This window comes from Zalophus californianus, chromosome 4 (assembly GCF_009762305.2).
Source record: "Zalophus californianus isolate mZalCal1 chromosome 4, mZalCal1.pri.v2, whole genome shotgun sequence".
Lineage (NCBI taxonomy): Eukaryota > Metazoa > Chordata > Mammalia > Carnivora > Otariidae > Zalophus > Zalophus californianus.
The window spans coordinates 64,756,210-64,781,973 of NC_045598.1; the positions used below are offsets into that span (position 1 = coordinate 64,756,210).

At 38.0% G+C, this 25,764-nt stretch overlaps 1 protein-coding gene across 7 annotated transcripts in view; it reads left to right on the top strand.

Annotated features, from left to right (window-relative positions):
- Positions 1 to 25,693, top strand: part of MIGA1 (mitoguardin 1) — a 91,677-nt gene extending 65,984 nt beyond the window's left edge. For 2 of the 7 annotated variants that reach the window (XM_027619024.2, XM_027619050.2), the window contains exons 9-16: positions 8,504 to 8,622; positions 8,880 to 8,952; positions 9,621 to 9,707; positions 11,015 to 11,113; positions 13,275 to 13,409; positions 14,797 to 14,850; positions 16,847 to 16,963; positions 20,004 to 23,873. In XM_027619024.2, the coding sequence (XP_027474825.1) occupies positions 8,504 to 8,622; positions 8,880 to 8,952; positions 9,621 to 9,707; positions 11,015 to 11,113; positions 13,275 to 13,409; positions 14,797 to 14,850; positions 16,847 to 16,963; positions 20,004 to 20,222 (903 nt within the window). In that variant the 3' untranslated portion in view covers positions 20,223 to 23,873. Of the gene's footprint in view, positions 1 to 8,503; positions 8,623 to 8,879; positions 8,953 to 9,620; positions 9,708 to 11,014; positions 11,114 to 13,274; positions 13,410 to 14,796; positions 14,851 to 16,846; positions 16,964 to 20,003; positions 23,874 to 24,985 lie in introns of those variants that run through there. The other 5 variants (XR_003524197.2, XR_003524196.2, XM_027619039.2 and 2 more) reach the window with 5 other exon arrangements.
- Positions 25,694 to 25,764: the final 71 nt, after the last annotated feature.

Here is a 25,764-nt window from a genome sequence, read left to right on the forward strand (position 1 = left end):
CTTTTTTTCTTTGCCTTGCCTGATTGCTCTGGCTAGAACTTAAGTGCTATGTTGAATAGGAGTGGTAAGAGTGGGCACTCTTATCTTGGTCTTAGGGGAAAAGCTTTCAGTCTTTCACTGTTGAGTACGATACTAACTATGGCCTTTATTTTTTTTTTTAAGATTTTATTTATTTATTTGACAGAGAGAGACAATGAGAGCAGGAACACAAGCAGGGGGAGTGGGAGAGGGAGAAGCAGGCTTCCCGCTGAGCAGGGAGCCCGATGTGGGACTCAATCCCAGGACCCTGGGATCATGACCTGAGCTGAAGGCAGACGCTTAATGACTGAGCCACCCAAGCGCCCTAACTATGGCCTTTATTGAGGTACATTTTTTCTGTACCAAATTTATTGAGAGTTTTTAACATAAAAGGATGTTCTATTTTGTCAAATACTTTTTATCTTTCTGTTCTGTGGATACTTATATCCTAGATGATTTATAAGGAGAATTGCTACTCACTTTGCATTTTTCTGCTGTGAGGAATGTTATACCTAATTTGTCCAGTTTCCTTATAATATGCAACTTTAAAAAATATTTTGCCAAGTGTTCATTATACTTACTTTGTTGTTTAAGTTACAGAGGTTTGATAGAAAGAATCCTTATGGAAAACAAAATACATGAAAACCACAAGAAGGGGTCAATATTTGAGAAACATCTTAGGAATGCTTCTAGGGTATAAATGTATGATCTTGGAATGTGAATATTCCAAAATAAGTTCTTTTCTAAGAAATGTTTGTTAAATTATTTTTAATTACATTTATTATATGCCAGATACTTAAATTAGGGAAAACCATTTTAACGAAGAAAGTTATTAAGAAAATAAGATGTGAACTCCTTGGGAAGTTAAACAGTTTGTGAAGATTTGAAAGATTTACTCAGAATTACCAGAAAGATTTCTTGCCTATTTAGATTAAGGAAATCCTGGCATAGGCTTTTTTCTAAGCTAGGTCAGTGATTTGTGAAAGTGATTAACAAGATTTTCCTATATAAGCTTTGCCAAACATTGGTTTGGAACTACAGCTTTCTTTCTCTGAAAAGTCTTTTTTTAAATAATAGCTTTACTGAGAAATAGCCCACATACTATAAAATTCATGTTTTAAAAGTGTACACTTCAGAGGCGCCTGGGTGGTTCAGTTGTTAAGTGTCTGCCTTCGGCTCAGGTCATGATCCCAGGGATCGAGCCCCGCATCAGGCTCCCTGTTCTGCGGGAAGCCTGCTTCTCCCTCTCCCGCTCCCCCTCTCACTGTGTCTCGCTCTGTCAAATAAATAAATAAAAATCTTTTTAAAAAAAGTGTACACTTCGGTGGATTTTAGTGTACTCACAGAGTTGTGCTACCAGTAACACTTTCTACTTCCAGAACATTTTTTTATCACCCCAAAAAGAAACCCCCACCTTTTAGTAATCACACCCTGTTCTCTCCTACCCCCCGCCCTTGGCAAGTACTGATCTACCTCTGTCTCTGTGGATTTGCCTATTCTGGACATTTCATATAAATAGAATCAGACAATATGTGACCTTTTGGTTTGATGTTCTTTCGCTTAGCATAATGTTTTCAAGTTCTGAAAGATCTTTTTTATGTTAGGATACTGCTGCACTGAGTGCTTCTAGCTCTCCCATCTGTTAAAGAGATTGTCATTTAATAGGTAGAAACTAATACTGCAAAGAGTAATTTTTAGCTGTGGATTCAGTTTTTCTTAGAATTAACACTCTGCAGCATGTATATGTGTTTAATATATAAATTGTAGAGTGCTCTTTATTTTTTTTTAAAGATTTTATTTTATTTATTTGAGTGAGAGAGAGAGAGCACATGAAGGGGGGAGGGTCAGAGGGAGAAGCAGACTCCCTACTGAGCAGGGAGCCCAATGTGGGACTCGATCCCAGGACTCCAGGATTATGACCTGAGCCGAAGGCAGTCGTTTAGCCAACTGAGCCACCCAGGGGCCCCTAGAGTGCTCTTTAAAGAGAAAATTTGAGGAGCACCTGGGTGGCTCAGTTTGTTAAGTGTCTTATTTGAGAGAGAGAGAGAGAGAGAGAGAGAGAGTGTGTGCATGCACGAGCTAGGGAGAGGGGCGGAGGGAAAAGAAGAAGCAGAGCAGGGAGCCTGGTGTGGATTCAATCCCAGGACCCCAATACCATGATCTGAGCTGAAAGCAGACACTTAACCAACTGAGCCACCCAGGCCTAAGTGTTGGACTCTTGATTTAGGCTCAGGTCATGATCTCAGGGTCATGAGATTGGCCCCCATTGGTCTCTGTACTGGGTATGGAGTCTGCTTGAGATTCTCTCCCCCTCTAAAAAAAAAAAAAAATGAGAGAAAATTTTATTTCTTATAATCCAGATACTTCTACTTATACACTAAATGGAAGCTTGAAGATCTTTTTATTTTTTTTAATTTTTAAAAAAAATTTAATTTTTTTGTTTTTTTACAATATTTATTTGAGAGAGCAAGTGTGAGAGCACGGGGTTGGGGAGGGGCAGAGGAAGAGAGACAGAATCTCAAGCAGACTCCCCACTGAGCTTGGAGCCAGATGTAGGGCTTGATCCCATGACCCTGAGATCATGACCGTAGCAGAAAGCAAGAGTCTGGCACTCAACCAATTGAGCCACCCAGGTGCCCCTTGAAAAGCTTTTTAATACCCACCTCTCTGACTTGATAGCACTTGTTGATAGCAATCCAAAATAATACACTAATTATAATATGCAAAATGACAAGGAAAAATATTTAGAATAATAATAATCTGAAAAGGGAGAGCTGTATCTGCCATTTCATATTTCTGTTTCCTGAATTGTCTTCCTTCCTCTGGGGTCAATTTTGTCTATCTTGGGCTTTCATTCTTGTACTGATGGTTTTCTTCTCAAATTTGAAAGCTTAATTGGTGACTGGATTGATATTCTTAGATAGATTGTGTGGGTTTGCAGTGTTTTATAATGTTTGTCTTTCCCATGAACAGGAAGACTAACTGGACTCCGTTTACTTCTTTGAGGTCTGTTGATTGGTAGGCTTTTCTTTAGGATAATGGTCTGGAAATAGCCTAGTAGGCAGGATGTACCTCCATACAGAATGAAAAAGGCCTTATTCTGGGAAGCCCATTCCTCACCCTAGCCGACTTACTCTCCCCAGCAAGCCGGGTAACTTTTTTCTTTTTTGAGCGGGAGAGTGGGGTGGGGTGGGGGGCAGAGGGAGAGAGAGAATCCCAAGCAGGCTTCACACCCAGTGCAAAGTCCAACGTGGGACTTAATCCCACCACTCACGATCATGACCTGAGCTGAACTCAAGAGTCCATTGCTTCCCCAGATAATTTTTATTTTTTTTTTAAAAAAGATTTTATTTATTTATTTGACAGAGAGAGACACAGCAAGAGAGGGAACACAAGCAGGGGGAATGGGAGAGGGAGAAGCAGGCTTCCTACAGAGCAGGGAGCCCGATGTGGGGCTCGATCCCAGGGTCCTGGGATCATGACCTGAGCCGAAGGTAGACACTTAATGACTGAGCCACCCAGGTGCCCTGTAAGCTTATTTTAAAAGACTTATTTGGGGGCACCTGGGTGGCTCAGTCAGTTGAGCATCCAGCTCTTGGTTTTGGTTCAGGTAATGATCTCATGGGTTGTGGGATCGAGCCCCCTACCTCCCGCCATCAGGCTCTGCTCTGCACTCAGCGGGGAATCTGCTTCAAGATTCTTTCTCTCTACTCCCCCCCGCCACACACACACACAGGCACACATGCATGTGTATGCTGTCTCTCTCTCTCTCTCTCTTTCAAATAAATAATTCTTTAAAAAAGAGAGACTTATTTAAATGATTGCTTCAGTGAAACCAGCAATAAGCAAGGTATTCCAATAAATAAGAGGCTTGACTCTGGAATCTCTCATTGTTGGATTTATTCATTTCTTATTAATATAAATTATTTTACGTAGAAAGTTTAATTGGAGTCCCACTTTCCTCCTTAAGATTTTTCCCTACTAGCATGTGAACATAAATCCTATTTGTGTTGATAGTGGTACAAAACTTTAAACTATTTAATATCTAAAGAATTTCTAAGTTATTTTAAAATGTATTCATTTTTTTAAACCTCAGAAGCACATTGCCTTTAGCATAATATGTTTTCCTTAAAATATGGGGGAAATATTAAAGCAGAGAATATATAATATCAGATATTGTCATTTCTGTTTACCTTTTTTTTTTTTGCCTCTGACCTAATAGCCATATTTATACTATCTTAAATATTGCTGATGCTTAAACTTCTTTCTCCTTGGGTTTTTGGAGAAGGCTGATGGGGGAGTGTAATTTGATATTTAAGAGTATAAGCTCTGGAATAAATGCCTGGGTTTAAGTTGGTTGTGGTCACAACATTTGGTTGTGGGACTTGGGGCAAGTTCCTGCTAATATGAATCTCTGTTTCTTTATCTGTAAAATGTGGATAATAACAGTACCTACTTTATGAATTGTTTTAAAGATTAAATCAAATTATCAAGTTAACGCATTTAGCACAGCACTGGGTGCATATGAAGCGTCAAAACCACAGCATGGAGAAATACTTCTAGAATGATAGAGTAACAGTCTCCAAAAATCTCCTCCATAAAAGCAATGAAAACACTGGCAAGAATTGTCAAAATCAAAATTTTAAGAACTCTGAATGTTAATGAAAGATATTTCAGAAATTCAAGGGGCTTTTTATTTCAAGAAAAATGGTTGAATCTCCCTAACAACAGTGAACTTTGTGGATTTTTAACTTGATCTGTTCCCATCCCCCTCTCTTCCATAGGCTTGAAAACCAAAAATCTCACAACTGTGGAAACTGCAAAAACCAGGCCTGACAACCACTAAAAGAAACTTAATGATTTTGGAGTTTCACAAAATTATATTTTGACCTATATGGCAGCTCCCTGCAAAGTTCCATTCTCAGGACTTAATCTTTATTTGATCTGATTTAGAGCTTGCTCCAAAGGAAAGTCCTATCCCTGTGGCCTTTGTTGAAAACAATCAGTGGCAGTTGTTTAACATTGTAGCTACCTGAGGTGGTGATACCAGTGAGGGCTAATAAGAGGCTGACCAAAAAACTTAAAAGGAAAAATTGGGCAATGAGATTTTAACAGGGAGCTTTGAAAAGTTCCAACATATTCCTGGGAATCTAGAAGGGCACAGGCATGTGCAGGATTGTACATATGTCCAGAAAAGACTATAGAAGTCCCTGACTCCTCACCTCTGGATGACCTTGATGTTCTGCATGAGCAGGGAGTAAAAGTTAAGGCAGAAAAGTGGGGGAAAAAATGATTAATTGGAATTTATCAAAAGTAAAAACTTTTGTGGTTCAAAGGACACCAACAAGAAAGTGAAAAAACAGATTGGGAGAAATATTTGTAAATCATGTGTCTTATAAAGACACATATCCAGAATATATAATGAATGGTTATAACTCAACAGTAAATGGACAAATAACCCAATTTAAAAATGGGCAAAGGCTGGGTGGCTCAGTTGTTAAGCGTCTTGCCTTCGGCTCTGGTCACGATCCCAGGGTCCTGGGATCAAGCCCCGCATCGGGCTCCCTGCTCTGTGGGAAGTCTGCTTCTCCCTCTCCCACTCCCCCTGCTTATGTTCCCTCTCTCACTGTGTTTCTGTCTGTCAAATAAATAAATAAAATCTTTAAAAAAAAAATGGGCAAAGGATTTGAATAAGCATTTCTCCAAAGAAGATAAATAGAGGCCAGTAAGGAGATGAAAGATGTTTTTAATTATAGAATGGCTATAATGTAAAGAATGGATAATAATAGGGGCGCCTGGGCAGCTCAGTCCATTAAGTGTCTGCCTTTAGCTCATGTGATGATCTCAGGGTCCTGGGATTAAGCCCCTTCAGCTCCTTGCTCAGCAGGGAGTCTGCTTCTCCCTCTACCCTGCCCCCTGCTTGTGCACTTGTATGCTTGTGCTCTCTCTCTCTCAAATAAATAAAAAGTCTTTTAAAAATATAATAATTATTGGTGAGGGTGTGAAAAAAATCTAAATCATTGTACATCACTAGTGGGAGTGGAGCATGGTATAGCCTCTCTGCCAAACAATTTGGCAATGGGGCTCTTGGGTGGCTTATCAGCTCTTGATTTTGGCTCAGGTCATGATCTCAGCGTTGGGAGATTGAGCCCCATGTCGGAATCCACACCCTGCTTAAGATTCTCTCTCTCTGGGCGCCTGGGTGGCTCAGTTGGTTAAGCGACTGCCTTCGGCTCAGGTCATGATCCTTGAGTCCCGGGATCGAGTCCCGCATCGGGCTCCCTGCTCAGCGGGGAGTCTGCTTCTCCCTCTGACCCTCTTCCTTCTCTCGTGCTCTCTATCTCTCATTCTCTCTCTCTCAAATAAATAAATAAAATCTTAAAAACAAAACAAAACAAAAAAGATTCTCTCTCTCTCTCCCTCTCAAGACAAAAATTAAGAAAAAAATGTTAAACATAGAGTAACCATCTGACCCTTCCTCTTTTAGGTGTATACTCAAGAGAATTGAAAATATTAAAAACTTTTACACAAATGTTCAAAGCAGCCTTATTCATGATAATCAAAAGTGGAAACAACCTAAATGAGGTTGAGGAATAGATAAAAAAAAGGAAGTGGTATATCTATACAATTCGGCCATAAAAAAGAATGAAGTACTGATACCAGCTACATCATAGATGAACCTTGAAAACACTATGCTAAGTGAAAGAAACCAGACACAAAAGGCCACATACTGTTTGTAAACATGAAGTTTCCAAAGTAGGAAACTCCAGAGACTGAGAATAGATTAGTTTCCAGGGGCTAGAGAGAAGGGGAAATGGGGATGACCGATGATGGGTAAGGGAGTTCCTGTTGGAGTGGTAAAAATATTCTGGAACTAAAAGTTGGTGCTAATTGCAAAACCCTGTGAATATGCTAAAAAAAAACCCTGAATTGTATGCTTAAAAGGATGAATTTTATAGTATGTGAATTATATCTCAATAAAGCTATTTAAAAAAAAAGAAGATATTACTCAGCCATCAAAAAAATGAAGTCTTGCCATTTGCAAGGGTGTGGATGGAACGAAGAGGGTATTACTCTAAGCGAAATAAGTCAGTCAGAGAAAGACAATTATATGATCTCCCTGATATGTGGAATTTAAGAAACAAGGCAGAGGATCATAGGGGAAGAGAGGAAAAAATGAAACAAGATGAAACCAGAGAGGGAGACAAACCGTAAGAGACTCTTAATCACAGGAAACAAACTGAGGGTTGCTGGAGTGGTGGGGGGTGGGAGGGATGGGGTGGCTGGGTGATGGACATTGGGGAGGGTATGTGCTATGGTGAGCGCTGTGAATTGTAAAAGATTGATGAACCACAGACCTGTACCTCTGAAACCAGTAATACGTTATATGTTAATTAATTGAATTTAAATTTTAAAAAATGTTTATTAAAAATAAACCAAAAAACCCCACAGAAAAAACAGGGGCACCTGGGTGGCTCAGTTGGTTCAGCGTCCAACTCTTGATTTCGGCTCAGATCATGATCTCCAGGTCCTAAGACTGAGCCCTGCATCGGGCTCACACTCAGTGCTGAGTCTTCTTGTCCCTCTCGCTCCCCCTCTGTGCCAGCTCCCTCCCCATCCTACTTCCAGCTTGCATGCCAGCATGCTAGTGTGCATGTGTGCACGTGCACACAGGTACTCTCTCTCTCTCTCTCAAATAAATAAAATCTTAAAAAAAAAAAAATGCAGGGGCACCTGGCTGGCTGAGTTGGTAGAGCATGCAACTCTTGATTTTGGGATTGTGAGTTCAAGCCCCACATTGAGTGCAACGATTACTTAAAAATTTTTAAAAAATCTTAACAAAAAAAAACAAAAACCCCTACAGCGTGCTATTTAAATGGATCATCTGGTATTGAAAAATAAAAATCACTCCAAAGCTTTCTTGCTTAGCTGGCTACTCTATAGTGTTTGCAGTTGTTATTTTTTAATGAATTGTCAGAAGACTGGAATTTCATCTGTAGCGTTGTTATGCTAGCCAGAGGTGCATGAGTATTTTTCAGTTATACAAAGGTTAGTCAGAGCTGGCTATGAGAAAAAATTCCTTAGAATTGGCCAAACTGAGATTGCAGTATTTTTGTAGGAAGTTTTACTCCATTTGCAATTGTGAGTTCTAATACTTTGAAGCATTCGTTGGATGATAAAATCCTTCCCTTTTTTTCCCCTCAATGCTTCATCTTCAGTTATTCTTACTGAACTATAAGATACTGCTTTTCTGTGTATCCTATGGATTTAAGCTGTTGAATTCAAAAGCTTGTTACAAAGTTTTACTCATTTTTACAACTGAATTTTGAAATAAAGTGAAGTTAGAGCTCAGTAGCTGTAAAATCTTATGGAATGATTTTTATGGTTTAATCAAATTGAGTATGTTTTGATGTTAGCAAGATCCTATTTTCTAAGTTTTTCTTCTTATATCAGTGTAATCTGTTGTAACCCACTGTATTCTTAGCTTGCAGAACACAGAGAAGGACGACATGCTTACAGTCTAGAGTCTCTCTGCCACTGCCCTTTTTATGAAGAAGCCATGCATTTAGTTGAAGAAGGGAAAATTTACTCAAGAGTGCTTAGGTACCATTTCAGTTATGCTTTTGTTTATGAAAAATATTAAGGTGCTGTTGCTATGTTGGTGTAATATTTATTAAAGATGTTTATGAAAATGGGGGAAATGTCTTTTAGGCTCAAAAATTTTTTTACATTTTTGTCATTATTGAAAAGACATGTGTTTTATATTAAGGTCCTGAGGTTAAGCCTTATTTGAGTCCAAATTTGTAGTGGGCTTGATCTTGAATGCAGTTTAACAGTTGTCTTCCCTGTTTATTACATAGAACTGAAATGTTGGAGTGCCTAGGAGACAGTGATTTTCTTGCCAAACTTCACTGTATTCGACAGGCTTTTCAGGTATTTTTTTTTTAACATTAAGTGACTTCACCTAGCCACTCATCCCCACCCTCATGCTATAGAGTCCAGCTGAATATAAACAGGACAGCTCTTTGCTCTTATTATCCTTATTTTTAATGGCAAGTATAAAATCTACTAAGTTTATTTTTCCTGCCTGCTAGTTCCTTCATTTGTCTTTGTCCTCTGTCATGGCTTCCCAGGTCCACCACACTTTGTTAAACAGGGTGTTCTGATGCTGGAAATGGCTGCTTAAAATAAAAATCCGCTTATTATCAATTAGTATGCTTTCTAGATTGTTTTGTATTTGAATCACTTGGAAAATCATTGATTTCCTAAAATGAAATAAGATCACTTAACAAAAAAGTTATCTTTATTTTTCTACATTTTAGGGACTATATAACATTTATTTTGGATTTTCTAATATTAAATTGAACAGAATTTAATTCATATTTACTTCCCTTTAATCTTTTATGATTATAGGTTTCAAGAGCTCTTTTTAAAACCTTAGTAAATTACAACTTTTCTCTGTGGTCTACCTGCGGACATAGGGCCACACGCAATGCATTGACTGTATTAGGGTCGTTTATGTGTAGATGTGCTATAGAGTCAGATGTCCATTCAGATTAATTATAGGTTTCTTTTTTCTTTGGGGTTGGATATTTTTTCAGGTAATACTTTCAGAAACAGCCAACAGGATATTCCTTGCTGAGAGTGGAAGGAAAATTTTATCAGCATTAATTGTGAAAGCACGAAAGGTAAACTTGTTTTGTTGGCAAGTTTTTTACTGTTGATTGCTGGAGATTACCATACATTACAATACATTGAATTTTTAATAGAAGAAAAAGTTTTTGTAGATCATGGCAAAGGTTCACATATTAAAAATAAATTACCTAGGGGCGCCTGGGTGGCTCAGTTGTTAAGCGCCTGCCTTCGGCTCAGGTCATGATCCCAGGGTCCTGCGATCGAGCCCCACATCAGGCTCCCCGCTCAGCAGGAAGCCTGCTTCTCCCTCCCCCACTCCCCCTGCTTGTGTTCCCTCTCTCGCTGTGTCTCTCTCTGTCAAATAAATAAATAAATCTTTAAAAAAAAATTACCTAAAGAGCATTGACTTCTACTTGGGTTGATTTAGTTTCTATGTATGAAGTCAACACTATTTTGATCAAGTTGTTGCTCATATGTTATTCCCAGCTTGCTGTAAAGTCTGTGAATGTTGTATGGGGATTATCATTAGATCTGATCCTGTAACCACCACTATTATTTCCTAATACCTCTTCACTTACCTCCCTCAAATCCTGCTCAGTGAGGTTCCAGGAAATAGTGTAGATCTCAGAAATCTGGAAATACAAATTGAGCTGCCTCTTACTCTTATTCATGGGACTGAATGGGGCAGAGCAATCATAAGAACTTCATTAAGACTGTAAGGAACAACTTCCCTTTATGTAAGGTCTGTCCAGATGTTGAGAAAAAAATCAAGTAAAACAGGCCTTCCTTGAGCCATTTGAACACCTGGTTTTCTGACCCAATCCTTTTGAACCTCAATTACCTCATTTGTATAATAGAATTATATTTATGATACACTATGTCAGAGGGTTCTTATGATCATTAATTAAATGATAAGTGGGAAAGCAAAATTTTTTTAAAGTGCAAAATAAATGTAAGGTGATATTAACTACTTGTAATTCCCGGTGCAAATCTTACGTTGCTTTCTTGACCTTCCCATGACAGATTAAACCCAGTGATTTCACCTAGAGTTCCTCCAAGAGGAATAGAACTGCATCAAAAGCATCACAAAGTATCTGCTGTAACCAAGTTTTCATCTGAAGGACTGACCTAGATAGGCAAACATATTTGATTAGTAAGCAGTTTGCTTACATTTTACTAATGTTGAAACAACAAAATATTAAACCAAGTGAATATGACATACCTTGAAAATGTATTTTAATTCAGTTACTTAATAGAATAAAGATCTAACAAACATACTTGAAAAGTAACTCATTTACTTTGTAGGCTTGGGTCTTGTTATAAAGTTGAGTTTAGGATTAAAGTGTGTTTTCTTCTGCAGAATCCAAAGAAGTTTGAAGATGTTTTTGATGAAATGATCTATTTTTTAGAGCAAACTGATCACTGGGATAGTACTGAAATGGAACTTGCTGCTAGAGGAGTAAGTTTCAATTTTTTGTATATTCATTCCCCTTAATTATGTACATATAATATTTAGATAATCTGAGGCCACTGTTTCCTTGTCCTTGTTAAATGACAGTAAAACCAATTATGCAGTAGTGGTTATCACAGTCATAAACAATAACAACACAGTCTTTATACTTTTGGGTAAAACAGTTGTTTAAGCCCTTCCTTCCTTCATTCCTTCCTCCCTCCCTCCCTCCCTCCTTCCCTCCTTTCATCAGCAAGAAGGCCCCAGGAAGGTGAGTGGTGGCCTGGGCAGGGATGGTTTTGAGTGGGACAGCAGACAGCTTAGAGGGAGGAGTGGGGGATTGGCTACACAGGATTAAACAAATAATCAAATATATTGAGAATAATGGGAGCCAGGTTTTGCACTCTCAGGGAAGGAAGATATAAAAAGCTAAGATTGGAGTAGGAGCTGTCCCTGTGAATTTGTAGTTTACTGTGTGTGTGTGTGTGTGTGTGTGTGTGTGTGTGTGTGTAAAGATGTGGAAATAAATATAAAGGTTTGCATATTTAGAAGCATATGAATACTTCCTAGTTCTGTTCACTAAGAGTCTGGGAGCAGCAACACCTCAAAAAAAATTACTCCTAGCACACAGAGGTTGGCTTCTAAGTACCACTGTTCACTAAAAGGAACCTAGGACTCCTTGGAAAAATGGCTGATTTCAGCACTGGGATAGGAGAAATACATAATGAGGCTGGAACATTTTGTTGTAACAGAAGCTTAAAGAATGAATTTACAAGGGCTGAAAGGCTTTCTAGGCAGAGAAAATAGTCGGTACAAAGACAGAGAGACATGATCTTTCTTTTTTTGGTGTTCCCTCACTTGGTGGAGGGATTGGTATCCATTCAGTTGTGCAGGCCAGAAACCTGGGACTCATCCTTTACACCTCCTGGTCCTTGCCTACCATATCGTATTTATGTCTGAGTTTTGTCAGTCTTTTTAGTTTCTTCATCTTCTCTCTAATCCTGCCAGCATCGCTGAGCCTGAGTAACTACTCTTTCTCCCTGGACTGCCTCAGAGTCTTTGCATTGCCAGATTCCCTGGCTACTCAATCCTCTACGCAGTCACCCTCTCTCCTCTCCATTCCAATCTCTACACTGCTGCCAAACAGTCTTTAAAAAATGCAAATCTGATCATCCATCTCCCCTCTACCACTGCCCCTCCAAAATATTGGATAAAATCCAAAATTATGCACGTGGACCTAGCCCTTCCTCCTTGTCTCCAGCCACTTGCCCCTGTGCCCTTTGCTATAGAGGCTACAGTGCACTTTCGATCGTTTTCTTCAACTCAACACCACTGTGTTCCTTCTTACCTGAAACACTTTAACAGGTATTTCCTGTACCTGGGATGCCTCACTCCCTAAAGAAAGCCCTCTCTGGGGCGCCTGAGTGGCTCATTCATTAAACGTCTGCCTTCGGCTCAGGTCATGATCCCAGGGTCCTGGGATCAAGCCCCGCATCGGGCTCCCTGCTGCTCCCTCTCCCACTCCCCCTGCTTGTGTTCCTCTCTCGCTGTGTCTCTCTGTCAAATAAATAAATAAAATCTTTAAAAAAAAAGAAAGCCCTCTCTGACATCTAGTCTAGATTAGAATCTCCATCATAAGCTCTCATATTCCCATGTCCTTTTTCCTTTACTGGGTTTATCACAGTTTATAATTGTGCATTTGTGGCATTATTTGTTGCTATCTGTTTTCCCACTAAATTCTAAGCATCTTATTTGGTTGCCATGGAAGTCTGAGCACCTGGTACAGCATGTAAGACAGCATGATATGCATGACTGAATGAAGGAGCAAGAGGCTCATGATGTGGTGGGGAAGATAAGCAGATATCCCAGGAGCTATAGAACAAAGCAGATGGAGCATGGTGGATACCATAAGCAAAGCATAGACAAAGGACTCCTAGAATGCAGTGAAGGAGAGATTAAGGGATCTAGGAAGGAATGGCTGTTACGTGAATTACAGTTTCTGGTGGTGAGTTGTTTTCATATTTGTCTCTCTTCTTCCCCTTTTTTCGTCAGGGATATAATCTGAGTCAACTATAAACACCCTGCTGTTATAAAGCATGAAGCCCTGGTTCAGACTTTATTTCAGCCCTACGTAACAATAATTTGTGTTTTAACTCATAATTTAATGCAGGTGAAAAATCTAAATTTTTATGATGTTGTTCTGGATTTTATATTAATGGATTCCTTTGAAGATTTAGAAAACCCACCCACATCCATACAGAATGTAGTAAATAACCGCTGGCTAAACTCCTCCTTCAAAGAAACTGTAAGTGGTGGTTTACCTTTTTCTCAACCATTTAAATTTGATGAGAAATGGTCAGAGCTGGGAAGATCAATAAGATTTACTTATATATCTGCCTATACAATGACTAGTGTGGAAACGGCTCAGTCTTTGATACTGGGATCAGATGTGTATGATACACAACATCTTCAGATGAAATTCCCTTTGGCTCTTCTGTCTGTCCCTGCGCCTACCTGGAGGACTAATGTTTCTTCAGGTCTCAAACTCAGGCTTCAGACCAGATCAGGCCTAACCAAAAATGTAACTGAACTGTCTCTGTGACTAACCTAAAATACAGCAGTTGTAAAAAGACAGTATGTATTTTTTTAGAGGAAGATATGGAGATTTATATTCCCAAATACTATCAAAAATTAGGGGAGGAAGGGGCGCCTCACTGACTCAGTCGGTAGACAGTGCAGCTCTTGATCTCAAGGTTGTGAGTTCAAGCCTCACGTTGAGTGCATTGAGTACTTAAAAATAAATTTTTTAAAAATTAAAAAAAAGGGAGTAAAAGAAATAGGCATATGTAAAAATAAAACAGGTTTAAACTCTATCCTATACTTTGAATGTTTTCAGTTTCTGGTTTTTTTTTGTACTCAGATCTCTATTTGACATTGTTTTTTTGTTGTGCTTTAAGTATGTACTTGGAAGGAAGTAGGTAAAATAGATATTCATGCTGCAATTAGAATGCCTTTAAAAAAATGTTCCAGCTGCCTATTTCACAATTATTTTGGAAATTTCTGATATTAAATTTTAAAGCATTTTTAATAAATCCACTTTTCACTCAAAATATGTTTTAACCATAAAAGTTACATGTTCTCCCATTTCTTAACTGATTTGGTAAAGTGACCTTGATCAAAGTTGGGCCATGCCAGATTTCCTTAAGATCCACTTGGGTATTTTAGGTTACCTAAATTAAGGTTGTATTTCTTAGTTCTTTATTGGAATAACCGTTAGCTCTACCCACAACTATTTCCAGCAGTACTGTTCTTGAAGAAAAAAAAAATACTGTGTTGTCTTCATTATTATGCATAAAACAGCCGTTGTATATGTGTATCTGTATACACATATTTTCACTCTTTTCCCGTTGGAACAGAACTGGAGAACTGAGACTTGAATTATAGGGTAACCAAGTTTCTTGGTGCCAGAGCTCAGCCTTTTTCCTTCAGTGGCTTTGTATTTAATTTAAAATTTATAAAAACAAAATACCTTTTCATTATTTATTCACAAACAATAGAAGGAACCGGGACTGGTTAAAATGTTTTGAACACTTTAAACCCATAAACCTATGAATTTCTAATAAAAATCACTCCTAATGCAAAGTTTATATAGTCATAAATGTAAGTCTTGCTTTTTCTCTGTATATATTTAGGCTGTGGCTTCAAGTTGTTGGTCAGTGCTGAAACAGAAAAGGCAACAGATGAAGGTAAACTTCATTATGCCTTCGACTTCTTTTTTGGGTAATATGAGGCTCCTGTCAAAGAAACTGCAGAGTCAGTTCTCAAGTGGGGATGGCAGCTCATAGGGACTGTCCCTCGAGCTGGAAGAGTGACTTATTGATACTGGGTTGGCTTCCCCTGTTTTGAATTCCTTCTTCCTCTTCCTTAACATTCTGTATAGTTCTCAGTAGAGAAAATTGAGGCATGCATGGGATTTCTACTATGTGAGAGAGGGTTTAGGGTTAGAAATGGCTCTGATAGAATTTTTAAGATAATTCTGGGGACCATGTATGTGAATAATTCTTGTTTAAAATGATTCCAGAGGGCAACTCTCTCAGGTCCCTTCCCTCTTTGGGAGCTTTGTACTCTATCATTCAATAAACATTAAAAAAAAAAAAAAGATTCCAGAGACCCTGTGTTTTAAACAAGCTTTCCAAATCAGGATTCTAAACTCTTAACATTTGGGAACCACTGGTTTGGGGCTAGGGAGCAGACTTGTAGACTTGGGCTTGATTCTTAAACTAGCTATTATGACCTCGGGCAAGTTCCTATCAGCTCACCTCCAGTTCTCCTATTTGCAGGTGAAATTGGTGCCTGCCTCATAGGCTTGGTGTAAGAATGAAATAAGATAATATCAACCAGCTTCATTTAAACATAAAATGAAAAGTAAATATAAAAATGAGCTTAATAAGTAGTAGTTTCCATAATAATCATGATAACATATATAACTGTATGTCTTCTTAGCATAAATCTTATACCTTAGACTAGTCTTCTGTCCATATCCACAGATTACCTATATATCTCACCTCTTGGGGAACTATTTTCTAGACCTGGAATGCTGTACTCTTTCCTCTGTATTTAAATATATCTTACCTCTTGTTGAGTTCAGCTCGTGTTATTACTTGGGGAAGCCTGTCTCTTCTGTCAGCTCATGCTCATGTTCTACCTGTCTGAACTTCTACTACAGTTAGAGTCTATGCGATTTAGAATTTTAATATATGCAGAACCTCTCAGACTAAATAATAACTTCAGTGCATCCTTCATAACTTTCTGGCCTTCACTGGTTAGCTCTGGGTGACTTAGGACAGGTTACTTAACTCCTCTGATGTATCACTTTCTACAATGTTAACATGACCTATTTTTCAGGAATGTTTTATTAGATTAAATAGAACCTAGCACATCATCTGGAATATAATGAGTACTCATTAAATGTAATTGCTGCTAGAGTATATATATTTTTTAAATGGAGGTTTAGAAGATGTTTTGGGGCCTATAAAATAGAAAATAACCCCTCCAGGAGACAGAATCTTAAGGCATAGTTATCCCCAGTTGATGCTGTATGACAAATCCCACAGGATTTTATTTAACAAGGGAAATTCAGAAAGTTATTAGTAAACTTAGAGAGGTTCCTGAATTAGAATTATATGTATTATTATTGCACAAGAAGAGGTAGTAATTACACAATTAAATGCTTCAATAATATCTGGTTCCTCAACTAAAAATTAGGGTTCTAACAAGCATATTTTTGTGCTTAGTCATTTAAAAATCATTTTGGTCTTTTTCAGGTAATTTAATTAAGTGATTGAATGGAACTGTTTAATAGCTGAAACCATAGTAATCTCATTCATCCTAAAAATTATACTGCTAAGGAACACCATAGCATTCTTGTTATTGCTTGGTTGTAACACTGGTATGATTACTTTTTTATGAAGTATTTTTATGAGGTGAAAATGCCTTAAGAAATAGTGTTCCTCAGCACATTTGAAACTGTTGGCTAGGATATGAAAATTATGTAAAACATTCTGTGACTCTAAAAGTTACTTATAAGCTTATTTACTTCCTTAGTAGGCCGGCTCATCGTTAACTCTTGGTCTATCCTCAAAAAGAGCTGATCATATGATGGATAGCAATTTAAGTTTCTCTGCTAGAGATAGCTAATTCAAGAAGGTAAAAATAACTCAATTCTCCTTTACTTCCCAACAGATCCCAGATGGATTTTTTGCCCATTTTTATGCCATTTGTGAGCAGATCAGCCCTGTCCTCGCCTGGGGCTTTTTGGGTCCTCGAAATTCTCTCTATGATTTATGTTGCTTCTTTAAGGTATGTTCAGTCATTGAATCGTCTCTTTTTTTTTTCTAAATTGAAAAGTGGATGAGGCTTTATTCTGTTTTGTTTTTGTTTTTGTAGGAAAAAGAATGTTAATGAGAGGTAGTTATAAAAGTCACCTAAATTCAGTGTTTAAACGCCAGTGGAACATTATTATATAGATCTGGTGCTTTATCCCAGAGTAGATTCAGCAAGTCCATTCACCTTATCAAATCCTTGTATAATGGATATGTGCTTTTGTGTGGTGTGATACGCAGTTTTGTGTGGGTGTTACCCTGTTACAATCAAGTTGCTACAGATAGTTGTTCTTCACCTCTGGACTCTTTTGAAATGTACAAAACAAATAATAATGTGTCTTTATTGCACATGTGGGCAATTTAGAAGTTCTGGTTTAAGGTAACATGAATGATAAAACCCCAGTTGTGAGAGCTAACATGGGAGTTTAAGGTCATATCCTATCATCAGCAGTTTGCCAAAACACAAGTTACAGCTTCTTGCAGAATTTTCTGCCTGGCACAGTGCCGAGAAAAGTCTCATTATTTCATAGTCTTGAATTTAGGCTGAGTTTCAAGGAGCAAATAAAAGTAAACATAATCAAGTATGAATTTGAAAGTTTTTGATGTTTGAAAGTTTGGATTTTCTTTTTTTTTAAAGATTTTATTTATTTATTTGACAGAGAGACACAGCGAGAGAGGGAACACAAGCAGGGGGAGTGGGAGAGGGAGAAGCAGGCTCTCCTCTGAGCAGGGAGCCCAATGAGGGGCTCGATCCCAGGACCCTGGGATCATGACCTGAGCCGAAGGCAGATGCCTAACCGACTGAGCCACCAGGCGCCCCTGAAAGCTTGGATTTTCACTGTTCATTTAAAAACTTAAATTATTATGTTTATGTGCTGTTAATGTAACATTTATATAAATGTTTAGGAAATATTTATTTTACTATCATTCAAAACTGATCAATTTTTGACTCATGTTTTTTTGAACTCCCAAAATGTAAGGTATGTGTTTAGTGGGAAGAATTTGGACTGGGAATTAAGTTTGTCATTAATGAACAGCCTGACTCTGGGCAAATCATGCTCTGTCCTCCTTTTCTTCATCTATAAAATGATGGGGCTTGACAGGTTGATTGCTAATTCATCCAGGTACAGAGTCAAGCAAATCTATGACGTGTGCCTTCCTAGTACTTCTTAACTCTTGATTTCTGTGGGATAGAAATTAAGTATTTCTGTTTTTTGTTGTTTGGAATTACTTCCCCCCCCCCCATCATGGCATAACAGCCTGTGACTTAGTGGTGTACAACTTGCTTAAAATGAGTTTCAGAAAAAAAGAAGGGGATTTTGCCATTTTCAACAACAGGGTTGGACCTACAGGGTATTGTGCTAAGTGAAATAAGTCAGGCAGAGAAAGACAAATGCCATGATTTCACTCATATGTGGAAACCAGAAGACAAAGCAAATGAACAAAAAAACATATAGGATCATAAATAGCACAAAGTTGTGGTTGCCAGAGGAGAGGGGATTGGGAGGAGGGGCAAAATAGGTGAAGGGGAGTAAGAAATACAAACTTCCAGTTATAAAATAAATAAGTCACGAGGATGAAAAGTACAGCATAGGGAATATAGTCAATAATACTGTAAAAACCTAGTGTGGTGATGGGTGGTAAGTACACTTACTATGGTGAGCACTGAGTCATGTGTAGACTTGTTCAGGTGTTGTACACCTGAAACTAATAAAACACTGTATTTCAACTGTACCTTCAGTAAAAGAATGAGTTGCAGCATAAGTATTAACTTACTGAAATGAAATATCCTTCAGATCTTCCAGTGGTTTGAGACCTGAAATTTTTATTTTTCACGTATCTTAAGTTTTTTCTATACAGAAAAATATACACTTAAAACTTAAAAGTTAGGGGCGCCTGGGTGGCTCAGTTGGTTAAGCGACTGCCTTCGGCTCAGGTCATGATCCCAGGGTCCTGGGATCGAGTCCCACATCGGGCTCCCCCCGCTCTGCGGGGAGCCTGCTTCTCCCTCTGCCTCTGCCTCCCACTCCCCCTGCTTGTGCTCTCTCTCTCTCTCTCTGTCGAATAAATAAATAAAAGAGTCTCTCCCCCCCCAGAATAAATAAAATAAAATGGTTTTAAAAAGTTTAAAAAAAAAAAAAAAAAAAAAAAAAAACTTAAAAGTTAGGGCGCCTGGGTGGCTCAGTCGGTTAAGCGTCTGCCTTCAGCTCAGGTCATGATCCCAGGGTCCTGGGATCGAGCCCCGCATCAGGCTCCCTGCTCGGTGGGGAGCCGCTTCTCCCTCTCCCTCAGCTCCTCCCCCTGCTTGTGCTCATGTGCTCACTCTCTCACAGAAATAAATAAATAAAACATTTTTTAAAAATTAAAAAAAAAGAAAAACTTAAAAGTTACAGGGGTACCTGGGTGGCTCAGTCAGTTAAGTGTCCCACTCTTGGTTTTGGTTCAGGTCATGATCTCAGGGTCATAGGATCAAGCCCCGAGTGGGGCTCCACAGTCAGCACAGAGTCTGCTTGAGATTCTCTGCCTCTCCCTCTCCATCTGCCCCTTCCCTGCTCATGCTTTCTCTCTAAAATTAAAAAAAAAAAAAAAAGACCAAAAAAATCTTAAAAGTTACAACTATTGGAAATAGTTTACTCTTCTGTCTTAGAGTAGTACCACTATTCAGAGGTAACATTGAAAGTGTCAGTTATTGAGAAAGAATTAATAATAGCCCCTTACATTTAGACAGTGCTTTAAGGTTTACAGGCATTTCCCACAGATTTTTTTTTCATCATCATGTCAGCCCTGAATAGTATAAAGGACAAGTGGTAGTATCCCGTATTTTACAGAAAAAGAAAATGAGACCTAGGAAAGGTTTAATCACTTGTTCAAGGTCCCTTTTCCAATGAGATATGAAACTAGTACTGGCATTCAGGCCTTCTGACTCCTAATTCAGTGCTCGTTACAATATTGGTAACTATTTAGATCAATGTAATTTTGGTCTGATAGTGCCAATTTGTTTTATGTTCATTTTCCAGAATCAAGTTCTTTTCTTTCTCAAAGACATTTTTGACTTCGAGAAGGTGCGCTATTCCAGTATAGAGACTTTGGCTGAAGACCTCATGCAGTTACTTACTCGCCGCACCGAACTGTTAATGGCCTATCTTGGAGCTGATGCACTGAGGCATACAAGTAGCTGTCTAAGTAGTCATGGTCATGTTATGTCCAGTGGCCTGTTGGAAGCCAAAGTACAATAAGTACCATAAAAACCATACAATTGGAGTGTGCTCTGAGATAGTTCAGGTAACTATTGATTTTGTACCATGTATTACGAGGAATTGGGGGGTATGGACTCAGGGAGGGAAAAGACATCTGGTAGAGAATGAGTGATCGCACTGTATTTACACAGACGTTCTGTCAGTTGAATCCCTGTGTACTGTATCCAAAGTGGCGCTTTCTTGTCTTTAGGTAATAATTTAAGTCATGAAATGCTGTATATTTTATAGAAATATTGCTTGAATTGAAACCAGTACTTGGGAGTTAGTTGATTTGTCGTCCCAAAGCTGTCTGCAAAGTCCAGTATCCTTCTCAAAAGCTCTGTTTTTATACTTTGCACCTTGAAAATATACACTTTAGCCAAGACCTTCGTGGCCCCCTTATGTAAGAATATATTACTCCTAGTGTCAACAAATTTAACTTTGCCTGAAAATGTATTTTTCATTGTAAAGTTATTTATTATTCAATCAAGTTTAGGCAGTAGTGGTGTTAATATGTACTGCTTACATTACTGCTTGTGCATTTGCTCATGTTTGAATCAAAGAAATTGTAATGGCTGAGTATCATTATAAAACATTTAAATGAATTGACTCTGAGAAGTTTACATTAGATTTACTCAGTTTCCAAAATATATCATTGTTGGTCCTATAAGTTAGAATAACGAGACTGAAGAAATTTCTTTTATCTTTTTATAGATTAGAGCATTTTCCCTTGAATGATTATTGATTAAAAAGATAACATTTATTAACTATGAGAGGTAATTAAGATTTTTTGTGTGTAGTTTTGAAACTATTTCCCAATATCTGAAGGTATTAATCTGGATACAGTAAAATAATTTCTCCTTTCTCCTTCTGTAGAACTTATAGCACACTGGGAATTTGTCATATTATGCCCATATTTTAAAAATACTCACACTTTGAATCTTCATGAGGTTTTAAAGGTTTTTTTCCCCTGAATATAGAACAAAATATTTTTTAATGGCATGGAGGTATATTTCTTGTCCTTTATGATAAATAAATGAACAAATGAGTTGTTCATATGAGTAGGGTTCTTCAGAGTATATTAGATACATTCAGAGCTGTGTTAATTTCGTGTCTAAATCATATACCACTTATTTAAAGTGGCTCACTCAGCATATCAGCAGATTGGATTCATTGATTTTGCTCCTAAGGTGGGCTTTATTTATTTCAAGAAGGAGTTACCCAGAAAGATCTAAAATATATTTTTTAAAAATGAATTTTTAGATTAAAGTGCCTAGTTTCTGACTAAGGAATAGAAAAGGAAAAGTGAGGGAGAAAAGCATAATCTTTTAAGGTTTTAAATTTACATTTGTGCCACATTTATGTAATATTAGTTACAAATTATGAGTTTCAGAATCTTCATGCTCTTTGCATGTACTGTGTCCCATAATGTGTGGGTTACAGCATTAAACAGTATGAAATATTGCTCTGATATTTAGCTCTGGATGTTTCTTACATATATTCTTAATTTAACAATTGGCTATTCACAATTCTTATTATTGATGGAGGAATAGCATTAGAAGTATCAAAGCTAAAAAATTCCATTATGTGTTGTTTAATTTTTAATTCATATCTTGTATTTTTAGCTTCTTGTTGAAGTACCATTGGCCTTGAATGATTCACACACGTGTGTATGCATGCACACATTCCCATCATTGTGTAGGCAAGACAGGTATTGTTTATATTAATTTTCTTGTGGGGAGCTAACTGTTTTAAGCTGTGGTTTTATAAACAAAGCTGTAAGTAAACTTTTAATTACTTTTTTATTTGAGGACGATATTATTTGAAATCTATTTTGAAGAATTGCACTATTTAATAATGCTGCTACTACATAAGATAACTCTGGGGGATTTGTTTCATCAGATAAGATGAATGGCTTTCCAGAAGGTGTTTTTTTTTTCTCTTTTTTCACTTCACCTTAAAAAAAAGTTGCCCATATTCAAGAGGCTGGTTTGTCAAATTCAGTGTTTGAATTTGATTAGCTTCTGGTCAATTACATAGCTACTACTTCAGCAGAATGCTTTCTTTGTGGCCTTTGACAAAAGAGACAAGAGTGGGGCACCTGGGTGGCTCTGTCCGTTAAGCGTCTGCCTTCGGCTCAGGTCATGATCCCAGGGTCCTGGGATCGAGCCCCGCATTGGGCTCCCTGCTCTGCGGGAAGCCTGCTTCTCCCTCTCCCACTCCCCCTGCTTGCGTTCCCTCTCTCACTGTATCTCTCACTGTCAAATAATAAATAAAAATCTTTAAAAAAAAACAAAAAAACAAAAAAGACAAGAGTGACCAAATAGAATTTCAGGGTAATAAGAAAAGAAAAAAAAAAAAACCCTCTCTATTGTAAGGGAAGAAACTTGAACTTTTTAAAAGAAACATCTCTTAAAAATGGTTCTGACCACAGCAGAGTACTAAGGACATAAGTACCAATTTCAGTTTGCCTTGAAATTGGGTTAAGCAACTAAAGCAGTGTTATAAATAATAAAAAATGATTAAACTAGTCTAGAGTTTTTTAGGAAAAAACCCTGTTAGACACTCACGCTGGTACTGTCAGAAAACCACCTTTGCCACCACCAGTCCTACTACCGACCATCTTCCTGTGTACGTGATAATCGGGGGGCCTTGAATTCATCCTGAGAAAATGGTTTTTCCTCTTGTTTTCTGGAAGAAAAAAGATCCGTGTTCAGGTGATTTATGTTTGGTAACTTTCTATTTTGGTTTCTCCACGTTTTTGTTCAACTAAAAAGCTAGTAATTCTTCATTTAAGGCTTACAGTATGTTTATTAAATGTCAAAATGAGATTTTTTTTTAAAAAAAGAAGCCAAGTTTTTCATACGGTTATAGTCAGCTCCAAAAAACTTTCTCTCATAAAATAGTACTGTTTATTTGCATCCATTTATTTTTATTCTATTGTTAAATTACCTGACTTTATAAAAAATATTTACATACTTTTTCTTGCCTTAAGATGTAACATTTTCACACCTGAAACTAATGTAACATTGTCAACTATACTTCAATTAAAAAAAAAGTCACATTTTCTGCTTAAATGATTACCTAAAGAGTGCTTACTTGCATCACAAAAGAATTTAGTTTATTATTCCTTTAAACCTATGAAATAGGAATGCCAAAGTAACATTTAATATACTTCTTCTCTGTGACCTTTCATAATCAGAAATTTTAAATTATGTTCATGACAATTTGCTTTTATTTTAATGTGAACACATATTAGGAAATTATTTGGAATATACATTTCAAAGTGATTATAAGAATTAGGCTGAATTCAAATCTTTTGTTTTTTGCTTGGATTAATTACATTTAGAAGTTTCTCTGTGAGACTCAAGAATTTGTATAATCTGTGATTAGTGGAAATAGGGGCATTCTTTCTTTGTTCCTAATGATTCTATTATGTTATGTTTTGCTTAGTTTGGAACAACCATGTATTGTCCTTACTTGGCTGATATTAGTAAATGTGTCTATTTCCTAAATGTAGGGACTGTACTTAATAATTTACAGGTGAAACACTACAGTAGCAGAAAAAAAATAGCACTGGCTCTTTAGCTAAAATAAGCACTGTAACATGGATGTATTTCTCCTACTGCCAAATAAAACAGTGATGGTACATCTTCCTGATGTATTGACTATGTTATACAATGCTTATATATATATATATATATATATATATTTGCAAGATCACACTGGTCTCATCAGACCCTGTCATATGGGAGCTCTCAGTGTTCGTTAGACCACATACATGGGCACAGAAAATGCCGATGACCGCAGAACTGTTGGAATCAAGTGCCAAAGCACATGGTCTCCTCTGTGGATGAAGTGGGAGAAAAGATATTTCTGTGATGAGTGAAGCCAGAGTACTTGTGTTTTAATTAATAAAGTGTTTGGATTGGGAATGCCATCAAACACAATATACATTTATCTAATTGATGTTTGTGCACCCGTCCCTATTCAGACTTCCCATTTCCCCCCACTTCCTGGTCAGAGTCCACATACAAGGAGAGGGGCTGCTGCCGGGCCGGCCGTGGGGGCACCAGATGGCAAGGCGGCTTTCCCTGGATAGAAAAACAGTCCAAAGCACCCCAGTCTGTGGGCACTCTTCCCAGCGAGGAGACAGGGCTGGACATGGATGGGAGGCTGGAGCAGCACCTCAGCCTCCTCTTCTGTTTTCTTTGTCACCTACCATCCTCCGGGCTGTCCCATGCCATCCTCTTCGATCCCACTGCCCGAATGCCATGTTTTGTATATTTTAAACATCTCTGGGTTTCGGGGCACCTGGCTGGCTCAGTCGGAAGAGTATTGACTCATGATCTCGGGGTCATGAGTTTGAGCCCCACGTTGAGTGTAGAGATTACTTAAGTAAATAAATAAAGATAAGAACCTTAAACATCTCTGAATTTTTAGGTATGTTTAAAATACGTCTCTATAAGCGTCTCCGTGTCTTATTGTTATATTATTTGTAGGGCTTTGCTGGAAATCTCTATTAACTCATTTGGTTCATCCACTGTCTTCCTTACTGTTCTTATGCCACTTTTGACTTTTATTATATAGTATTTCTTTTCATACCCGGTATTCTGTGATACTTTACCCTGCCACCTCTTCTCCTTTGATCTCCCTCTCTCCTCATGCTGCTGACATCTTTGATCATGCACAGCTCTTGTCTGCTAAGGTGTTTTTTTGTTTTTTTTTCCCCTACCTCTAAGTAACCTTCATCGTTTGTGCAGGGAAGGACTGAATTCCAGTACAGAAGAGTAAAGCAGACCCTCCTACGACGCTTTATTCTTTACTGAAAAGCCACAGCAAAGCAACTGGTACATCAAATACCACCTCAACCTTTTGCTTTTAACTGTCTCTTATGTGTGTCACAAAAGCCTTTCACAAAGTACATTTATATATAGGAGATTACAGAACTTTTATAATTTGCTATGTTTGAAATAATACCATAATGCTTGAATATAGAGGAGCACTTTGACATTTGCAAGCACTTGAAATATATGATTTCCAGAACTTTGCTGTGTGGGTGTTTTGTTTTGTTTTTACAACACTGTGAGAGAATAGGCCTACGGGCTTTAAAAAGGACTAGATCCTTAATGTGGTAAGGTGGCTAATTTAAAAAAGTAGGTTAAAGCAAGCGTGTTTGTTATCTACTGCTGCATAACAAATTATCCCAAAATTTAGCAGCTCAAAACAACAAACATTATTTCACACAGTTGCTGAGGGTTAGGAATCCCGGAATGGCTGTTGCTGGTGGTTGTGGCTCAGGGTCTCTCCTGGGATTGCAGCCATTTGAAGGTCTGACCAGGACTGGAAGATCTGCTGTCAAGATTTGCTCACTCACATGGCTGTTGTTGGGGCGTTAGGTCCTTGCCATATGGGCCTCATAACAGAGCTCCCTGAGTCTCTTTAAAACTACTGCTGGCATCGGGCGCCTGGGTGGCTCAGTTGGTTAAGTGACTGCCTTCGGCTCCGGTCATGATCCTGGAGTCCAGGATCGAGTCCCGGG